The sequence below is a fragment of the Oryzias latipes genome, chromosome 9 (genome assembly GCF_053564925.1).
Source record: "Oryzias latipes strain Hd-rR chromosome 9, Olatipes_Hd-rR_3.1".
NCBI lineage: Eukaryota > Metazoa > Chordata > Actinopteri > Beloniformes > Adrianichthyidae > Oryzias > Oryzias latipes.
The window spans coordinates 500,168-510,000 of record NC_136245.1 but is presented as its reverse complement, the minus strand read 5'-3'; the positions used below and the strand labels follow the sequence as shown (position 1 = coordinate 510,000).

At 47.1% G+C, this 9,833-nt stretch overlaps 1 protein-coding gene across 2 annotated transcripts in view; it reads right to left on the bottom strand.

The window, feature by feature from the left end:
- The window catches only part of fras1 (Fraser extracellular matrix complex subunit 1), a 144,409-nt gene that overhangs the window by 94,733 nt on the left and 39,843 nt on the right, over positions 1-9,833 (bottom strand). For both annotated transcript variants that reach the window (XM_023958905.2, XM_023958906.2), the window contains exons 10-13: positions 9,186-9,275; positions 7,869-8,016; positions 3,568-3,711; positions 3,075-3,221 (exon numbers count right to left, since the gene is read on the bottom strand). In XM_023958905.2, the coding sequence (XP_023814673.1) occupies positions 3,075-3,221; positions 3,568-3,711; positions 7,869-8,016; positions 9,186-9,275 (529 nt within the window). The remainder of the gene's footprint in view (positions 1-3,074; positions 3,222-3,567; positions 3,712-7,868; positions 8,017-9,185; positions 9,276-9,833) is intronic.

The window sequence follows — 9,833 nt, the reverse complement described above, 5'->3', positions numbered from 1 at the left end:
TGGACTCAAACGGAACAAAGCCTGCAGGTTTTTCCTGTGCGCAGACAGTCAGCCTGAAAACCTGAACATGCAAACGTCAACTAGGGCTTGAGCTTGGACTGGATCTAAAAGGATAATCTTTTATAGTATTTCCTCCTTTTTAGGCCACTCAGTGATGAGAATCTGGAGGCCGGAACAAAGAAATGACAGGAAGGAAAGCTACATCCCAAAGCTGAAAATGAGAAACAAATGGAAAGATTTCTTTTTCGTTTCTGCAGAAGACATTCAACCGCGTTAAAGATCTTATTCAACAGCTTTTCAAAACTAAGTCTGTCACCAGTTCAACTAAATTCAAGGAGTTGGACTTCTGACTGTACAAACCTGCAAAATAAATCAATAAAAGAAACAAAATTATTTTGAAAAGCAGAGCAAGCCAAGTGAGCGCTTCACCTAAACAAAATCCCTTTTTTCTTTTCATATTTTTGCTAAAGCAAAAGTTGTTTGCCTCAATAAAAGCATGTGGGATCGCAGTGATTGTTTGAAGCTTTTGAGTGACAGATTCTCCCAAGCCCGCTTTCAGTGGAAGGGGTGTGGCCTTCTAACATGCTCACTCCTCATTGGAGAGAGTGGTTGCCATAAAAATGTGGACTCAGACCGAGTGATGACTTCTGGTTCCAACATGGCAACGAACATAAAAACATTTCTTCCTTGAAACGTTTAGCTGTCATCCAAGCGGCTTCATCCGTCTGAGTGGTGCAGCGTTTGGATCCTCAGGTGGGACCTCCCACATTCCTGCAGACGGTTGGCTCAGGGGTTCAGGGAACCAAAGGACTGAACCCAGAGTACCGTGTACGCCCCCCTCTTCTCACCCCTCTAGCGCCATCACAGGCTCATGAGGTGTAGTGAACCCTTCAGACACACGTGAGGGTAACGGTGAAGTAGGTGAGATGCAGATGAAAAGATTTTTTTTTCACCTCCTCCAAACCCTGCGCACCGATCAAAGCGGCCCCCTTATCTTTTGGCTACGTTCACACTAGGGGTGTAAAAATATTGATTCTGCAATATATCGCCATAGTTCATTTGGCGATACTCATATCGATTCAAAATGCTGTCAGGACGATATTTAATTATTTCTGAGCGTCCTTCAGTGTCTGACTCTTGTTGTCCACTTCACCCTCCGACCGCTAGTTGGCAGCAGAGAACATGGAGCCTCTTTGAGCAGCTCCACACCACACAGGACAACAGGAAGACTGCAGCTTGTTCTGTTTAATGAGACATGAACTAGTTTGTTTTTACTTGGGATGGATACCAAACAGAAACCCTGAGGCATGTTGATGCCAGTAACATATAAAAACAAGGATTTCTGTGCTTTTTAGCGACTCAGATAAAAACGATTGAAGCAGCGCCGCGTCTAATTCACTTAGCATCGGCAGAAATGCTGTCGGCAAAGCGGGTCAAAGTTCTGCAGAACCTCCCAGTTATAGATTTTAGTTCAGGGACCTGATGGATCAGAGGGATGTGTACAACGCTCTGAAAAAAGGCCGACATCATGGCGATCAGCGTTACTAGGTTATTTCCGCATGTGAGAAAGTGTGGCTGCAAAGGTTCAGAGCAGACTGTGATGTAAAAAAAACAACGATTCTGTCATTCATGCTGCCTCATCATCACACTTTATTGTTTCTGGAAAAAATTAGTGCTTCCCCTATTTTTTATTTTTCGAGCACCATTCAGGCTCCTAAAACCGTTGAAAAGTACTGGAGAAGCTACATTAAGCAACGTTGAAAATAAACAGCATTTTATTTCCCCAATAGAAACGTATTAAGGCTCATTCATTATTTGTTTGTTTTTTTTACTGAAAAATATTTTGTTGTGGAAATCAGACAATGTTGACTGTTCCCTTTCTATATTTTTAGTTACCAAAATAAAAGCACAAAGAATTTGCTTTGGTAAACGCAACTTATATGTGAGATACAGTTGCAGTGCTTAACATTATGATCATTAAATAAACTGAATTTGACAATTTTATTACAATGGAAGACATTGAAATACAGGTAGAGTTTTTTCAAAGTCAAATTTAAAAAAAAAGAGAAAGAAAATATGTTTCGGTAAAATATCGGGATACGTATCGTATCGCCACACTCTTGCCAATACACACCCCTAGTTCACACTGCAGGGCTTAATGCTCAATTCCAATTTTTTGAAAAAATCCGATTTTTTTGCAAGGCCGTTCACATTTCCTATTAACTGTAATGTGAATGTGTCCGTGAAATGACCCCGAAGTGACCCGCATGCGCAGAAGAGTCCTCAACGGTGAACAGCGTCACTCGTTGTTTGTGGAAGTAGCTAACGTTAGCAATGGATGTCAACAACAGTGTTGTCAACAGCGGAGCTCTTTTTGCATTATTACATTTATTTTCACAAAGGAGCCAGAACAATAACAATCTTCTCATTTTAAGAAGGCAATGGAGCCAGGATCGTCTGGACCCACTGTTGTGGAATGGGAATGTGTGTGTGCTGGAGCTGCGGTTGTGTGTGTAAGAGAGAGGAGAGAGCGCATGCAGCGAGGTAGAGAATGGGGGGGGGGCAGTGGGGGTGCGCATTCATGTTGTTGAGGAAGGAGAACGTTAATAAAAGAAGGGTCCGCCCAGATTAAATGATATTGACTCTTTATTAACCCGCTCTGGAGAATCTGAGGGTCCGAACGGGGAAGTGAACCCCGAAAGAGGATCCGCCTTCTGTCCCCCGCGCTTCTGACCACAGTCGGAAAGGGAAAAAAATAATCGTGGGAAAGGTTCAACACCCCGCTCGGCCATTTAGCTGATTTGCACAGATCCGATTTTGAACAGATCGGATCTGTGTCGTTCAGACTGTCATGAAAAGATCAGATACAGGTCGCATGGGGGCAAAAAAGCGGAATTGGGTCATTTCAGCCTGCGGTGTCAACATAGCCATTGTCTGTTCCAGCACTGGAAATGTCTGTGAGGAAGATCCAGAACCAGACTGGAACCAGACTGGAACCAGACTGGAACCAGTGTAGGCTGCAGTAAGAACCGTCATAGTGGCTGTCGGTGTTATCACGTGACCGCCATACTTACGGCGACAGTGGGCACCGTTGTTTTGGTACGACCCAGGAGGACAGAACGCCAGACACTGACTGCTGTCCCAGCTCAGGAGGGGGCGCTGGGGGCCACAGGTCTGGCAGTCCCACCGGCTCCAGCAGGTGGCACAAAAAGGGGGGCAGGCTGCATGGGAGACAGGCAAAAACATGAAATGCTGCCAAACTGTCCGCTGGAGCTTCGTCGGCACAGAAGGAGGCGGACGCACAACAAAAGGATCCTGCAGTTTGTGGTACAAGCACCAGATCATGGATGTACCTTAGGACTCCCTCTTTCAGAGAAGCCTGAGAACAGCCAAGACTTTAAAATATGTGTATATAGTGTAGATATGGCAGAACTGTAGGTACCCCTCAAGTTTAAAGACTGCATTTTGTGCAGTAACAGCCCATGATATTCAGACTGGCTGCCATTTTGGCTTTTCCCGGTGGCTGAAAGGACCGAGGCTGTCTGCAGACTGAAGCGGCGTTTGCACCTTCGCAGACTCGTCCTTCGGCGTGGAAGCCAGCTGGGCAGACGGACAGACAGCGGCCCCGATGCAGAAGGGCTTTAGGGTCCCGGCAGCTCTCACAGTTATCCGGAGCGTCCGAACACGTCAGGCAGTCTTCATGGCACGGAGCTGCAACACAAAGAGAAATTGTCTTTGGTAAATTTACAGAGGCAGACCTGCGTAATAAAGACGGGCACCAAAACCAGAGCTTCAACACCTTTGAAGCATCGTGGCAGATGGAGAAAAGCGCTTGACTGTGCCGGAGATGCTTTATTTATGGAAGTGGTTCAGGCGGTTGAGCAGATCGGTCAACAATCAAAGGGTCTTCGGTTCGATCCCCGCTCCCCCCAGTGAGCTGTCGTTGTGACCCTGGGCAAGACACTCCACCCCCCTGCCTCCAGTGCGGCTCCACTGCTGTGTGAATGTGCATGAATGTCCCGTGGTGGTCAGAGGGGGCGTAAGGGTAACCTGGCAGCCCCCCCTATGTCCGTCTGCCCCGGGGCAGCTGAGTCTACATCAGTAGTTACCATCACCAAGTATGAATGATGGACTCACTGGAGGAACCTTGAGAGTCTGGAAAAGCAGATGAATCCAATCCGTTATGATTTTCATGACTACCTTCCTTCTGACAGTCTGCACCGCAGCGCTGCGTCTGTTTTCACTCATGCTGAGGCTAAACGCGCATTTCCCTGCTCATCACCACGATGTCGGTCTTCTTTCTTCGGTCTAAAATCGGCATCATCATAGTCAGAAGACCACTGGGACCGGATCAGAAGATCAGAGGATGAAGTCATCCCCCCGTCAGAGCGTCCGTCAGCAGAAACGGCTCAGACGTTGGGAGGATCTGTGAGCCGCACCAAACACTTTTATTTCTTTCTAAGTTGCCCTTCCTTGTTTTGCTGACTCGCTTCCATCGCCCTGGCCTACTTTTCACTGATGGAGAGGGGGGGATGAAGATGAAGGAGACAAAGGAGTGATTGTCTCACTGCTCTTCCTCTTAACTCGTCCAGCAGCAGCAGCAAAATCTCCACCTGTGCAGAATCCTTCTTTCAACTGGAATTCATTCCTCCACTGTGACATGAACCTTCGGAGCGTTTATTGGAGCCTGGTTTGCAGTCGGCTGCTTTCCTTCTCTCAAACATAATGAGCCTGAATACAGAATGAAAAGCTGCTGCTGTGATTGACAGTAAAACAGCGAATCCAGCTGCACCACAACAGCTGGTGACAGACTGCAGTTCCTCCACTCAAACTCTGTCTTTTTACTGTTTTGAAGAGAATCAGTTCAAGAGAAAGTCCTCCGTCCACGTCAATGACAGATGCAGCTCCCTGCAGCAGCGTCTGTGGGAGAAAGCTCGTCATGTCAAGTTTTCTTTTTTATTTGTTGGGATAAACTACAAACAGGCAACAGACCAACCTTCTGACCCCCCCAAATAGGTTTTAAATGGATCACGGCTCTCAGACTACAGGGACAGACAGCTATGGACACACAAGGCATGTGACGCATGCTCAAGAACACGCTAAACACGGGTTGCTGAGCGTGCTTTAAGCCCACGCTGTTCACACTGGACTGGCAGGGAGGGGCTTCCTTCTCTTTCTCTACTGATTACCAGTGCATGTCTGCCGCCTACAGTCTTAGTGGGAAAAGTTGAAGCGGTGTAAATCCGGTGAATCTCACTCCAGGCGTTTTCTTTCACAGCTCTATTCCGATAAAAGAAAAACTCGGAATCGCAGCCGGAAACAAACTGTGATGATTGATTTCTCCCTTATGATCCATTTCCCTACGGTTGACAGTTCTGTGAAATCCACACGTCACCACCAAATCAGAGTCCCTGATTGGTCAAAGTTGACAGATTTTACTTGCAACACGGGTTCCATGGATGTGCTTTCTGTACGTAGAGCCCCAAACCGTCTTAAAAATGTGAGCTGGAGTTTTGAACACGGAAATGCAGAGTCACGCGTGTTTCTGGTGGGGGGTGGGGGTGGCTGAGACCCGTCATCTTTTGGCCTCCAGTTCACACAGCGGCAAAGGGCCAAGTCCTTCCACCCGTATGTGCATGGAGGTGGAGCATGTGGCGTGGTGTACATCCCATAACCCTCAGATCAACATGGACAAAACAAAAGGAATGGTGATGGACTTCAGGGCATCTGGCAACCCCCACCACACACATCTGGCCACAAACGGTGCTGCTGTGGAGAAGGTCGACAGGTTCCTGGGGGGCATCTCACTAATGACTGGTCCTCCTCCACCAGCTCCACTATGGTCATCAGGAAAGCACAGAAGTTCCAACACCTCCTCCCCTTCTACCATGGAGAACATCCTGACAGAGTCTCACATCCTGGTTTGGCAGCTGCAAGGATCAGGACCAACTACGACTCAGCAAGATTGTTACGTGTGTGAGCAGGATTGTTGGTGCCCCTCTCCTGATCCTGGAGGAGCTATATGAGGAGCGCTGCCTACGCAGAGCAACCTCCATCATCAGGGACCCCCAGCCCCCCTCTAGTGGACTGTTGTCCCTCAGGCCATCTGGGAGGAGCTTCAGGAGCATCAGCTGCAGATCCAGCAGGTCGCCAAAAAGCTTCTTCCCACAGGCTCCTGAACGGACACAAGCTCCACACCACAATAAGATCCAGAGGACGACCCCGAACCCCCACACCACCAAAAGACACAATGAATGCATACAGACTCTGACAACCAACCCCCTCATGGAAGACTGCTGCTGACACTGCAAATACTCTGAGTGAAATGACAACAAACCACTCCTGGATGTTCACACAGCGTTTCACCATCGCAGAGCCTCCAGGGGCGTGCACGTGGAGCCACGGCCTCCAGGGAGAGGGCCAATCACGCTGACAGACGGCTTAGGGCCGGCATGACGCAGCCGTGTCAAAACCGCTATCTGACTGGCAAGAAGGCCTCTTGAAGTTCACCACACATCAGCCATGTCTACTCCGTCTGTAATGACAGATGGGTCCCATCATGTGGGGTTTCTGAGGGACTAAATCTGTTTGACCCCAGACTACAGAGGTCCTGACAGAAGGAGGGCTGATGCTCCAGAAGAATCTCTAACTTCACTTGGGAACAGCTGAGGCTCTGGTTGATCCAAAACTGCAGGAGGTCAACGAACAGCCAAAGCATCAGTGAATCCCAGAGGAGCGTTTTTTAAAGAAGCACTTCTCCTTCCTGAAGCAGCAAAGAAAGAAAAGCAGCTGTAAACCATCAAAGATCATAACAGGGCTTCTTCCCCATGTTCCATGTTTGTCCTCGTCTGTCGTTCTTTAAGGATGTCTGTTAAAGATGATTTTCTTACTCTGTGCTGTTTCCTCTCAGAACAGGTGCCGCACAGCTAAAAAGAGACGCAGATTTCTTCGGTTCAGTTGTTTTTCAGTCATTATTGTTGAATGGTGGCGTTTTCTGATGACCGATCCTGTCTTTTCATTTTATGTTAATTTAAAACTAATGGAGCGAAGAAACAGCAGAGTTTTGTTTACATCATCTCCAGTCACATGACCAAAGAGCTGCTGTCTCAGCAGCTTCTGCAGCCAATTTAACCTCACAGAGGACCACCGTCTGCTTCAGAAACCAGCGGGACGGGGTGTGGAACTGCTGGAAGAACTAAAGGTAAATGGGATTTTTAGTTTTGTGGCTTCAATCAGCAAAGGGGTCTGACTGAAACGACTGGTTTGTGTTTAAATCCACTTCTTATCCCCTTGCAGGAGAACAAACCAGCCTGTGTTCAGGAAATACGGTGAATGAAATCCCTAAGGAAGGTGGTCTCTTCTGATTTGGAGGGAAAACATCTTCTGGCTTTATGGAGAGCAGCTAAATGAAGTCAGGTGATGAACTTAATGCATGGAGCTTTTCCTATAAAGATTTTAACGAAGCCTTTTCAAAAGCTTTGACCGTTGGTTCGTTCCTAAAGCTTCTCCGTTTGCTGCACAGTGATGGACTTTTCTATTTCTGTGACACAGCAGAGTTTCTCACTGAATTCATGAATTCACTCTGAAATGCAGCAGGCCTTTTGCTGCTATCATTGATCAGCCAGAGAGCCGATCATCTATCAGATCCAGGAAAAGCCTCGCTGATGGAAACTTCACAGAACTCAATAGAAACGGTTTTTAAAGTTCAGTTTTGCACCAAAAAGACACGAAGGAGAAGTAAAGGATTCAGAAAGGACAAACAGACAGAATCATCTGAAAGAAAGCCTGGACTCTGACAGCATTAGGCAGAACTTTCCCACAAAAGTCCCAGTCAGGTAACAGGATGGAGAAAGTCGACGTCAACGTACCCTGCTGGCAGTCGGGGCAGCTCCGGCCTTCCTGGAGGATGGCTAAGGTACCTGGAGGGCAAGTGGGACAGGTGCTCAGATAACAAGTCACCTGGGCATCTTTGCACTGGCAGTCCCGACAGCGGCCATCCGTCCAGCGAGCCGAGTCCTGAAAGAGGAGAGCCTGTTCTTACAGAGGCCTGAACACAAATGAGGCAGATATTCAGTTCCAGCATTTTCTTCTTTAAAGAAGGTCACAATGACAGAACAGAAGCTTGTGAACCAACAAAAAAACCACGGAGGAAACAGAAACAACGAATCCACTCAGGTGATCCATCAATCAACCTCTGAGGTGAATAAAAACCATCGAGAACTGGATTTGACAACTGCTTCACTCTTTAGCATCTTGACTTTTCTCATGCATTACATCGAGAGCAGGAAGATAAAAGAAAACCTAAAGTGGCTTCAAAAAACAGATTTCACACGGTAACCCTTGTGCTATCCTATGGGGTCCAGATGACCCCCCCCCCCCCCTACCATTGAGGTGTTCTCCCTACCATGACAAAGGTGGATAAAGGTGGAAAGATTTCATGTAATCCATGGACACCAGTGAAGATCACAAATCATTGAAGAAAAAAAGTTCAGAGCACTGTCTAGTGGGTCTAGATGACCCCACTCCCAATGTTAAAGTGCCTAGGATAGAACAAGAGTTAATTCCAGGTCTTCCTTTAACATGAAGAGATGTGACTGAGTCCAACCATGTTTGCATTTAGCATGAAGCTGCTCGTCTCGGAGGAGGCACTACGGCAGTTTCACATCATCATGAACTGGATTCAGACCCACACATTTACATTTACCTACATTAACCCAAATGAAAGCATGACAGAAGCACGGCAAACATTATTCCTCCAGAACCTGAATAGGATCACAGAAACACACGTGATGTCAGAACTACGTCATACGTGTGCACCGTTAACCTCCACTCGTTTGCTGCTGAAACATTTTTGACACAAACCAACAAAAAAAAAGCCATAAAGGCCTGAAAAGATCAAAAATGCAAAGAATCAAAGTGAGCAATAAATGAGCAGGTTTGTGAGACTTTACCAGATTTAGGCCATGGGGTAGAAACAGAAGTGACAACCCCAGGCTGTCTGATTTATTCATGTCTGCCCTGAATGCCATAATGAATCCACTGGAGACTTCATCCTCATGTTTGTATTTCTGCAGAGCTGGGGCTCCTCCACACTGACACTCCTGCTGTCACCTCGGAGGATGTCTGCACTGTACACTAGTCTTTGTGTGTCTCACACTAAACTTTCCTCAGAGTGCTGACGGTACCTTGTAGGACTTCCCTTGGTGCAGGCAGTCAGCTTTGCGCGGTGAGCACTCGGGGCAGCACTTTCCCGGCAGGTGAACAAGCTCCAGTTCCTGTGAATTTGGAGAGCAGTTAGAATTCCTCACTGTGTTCTCTTCTGTCATTACAAGCCTGTTGCGTGTGCAGGAACTGGTTGGCGTTGACCTCCCTGATTGGCCGTGAAGGTCCCGTTTGACGTGGTTTTGCATCAGAACGGACACTGCAGCCCTGAACCAAAGCTGTTGTCGTGCCAGACGATCTCTGTGTGTTTGTTCTTCAGGATTAGGAAGCTCTTGTTGACACGTTTCTCTTCAAATCAGGTTGTTGTTTGCGTTTTTCTGTGTTGGCCGCGGCGTCACCTGATTGAAGGTTTTTCTATCATTCCATTTCTCCTCAGCAACATTCAGATTATTCTTGTGAGGCATATTTGTGATAAACTGAAGGCTCTAAATCCTGAATCCTTTTTTCTGAATAGTTTCTGTCAGATTGGCCGAACACTAAAACACAAATCCTTTCATTGTGTCTTCAGCTTCTTCTTTCTTCCCTGATTTCTTCAGACTTTCCTGTTCTGCATCGACCATCAAGAAAATGCAGCTGATTAGACCACGAGCAGCTGATCTGATCTGATCTGA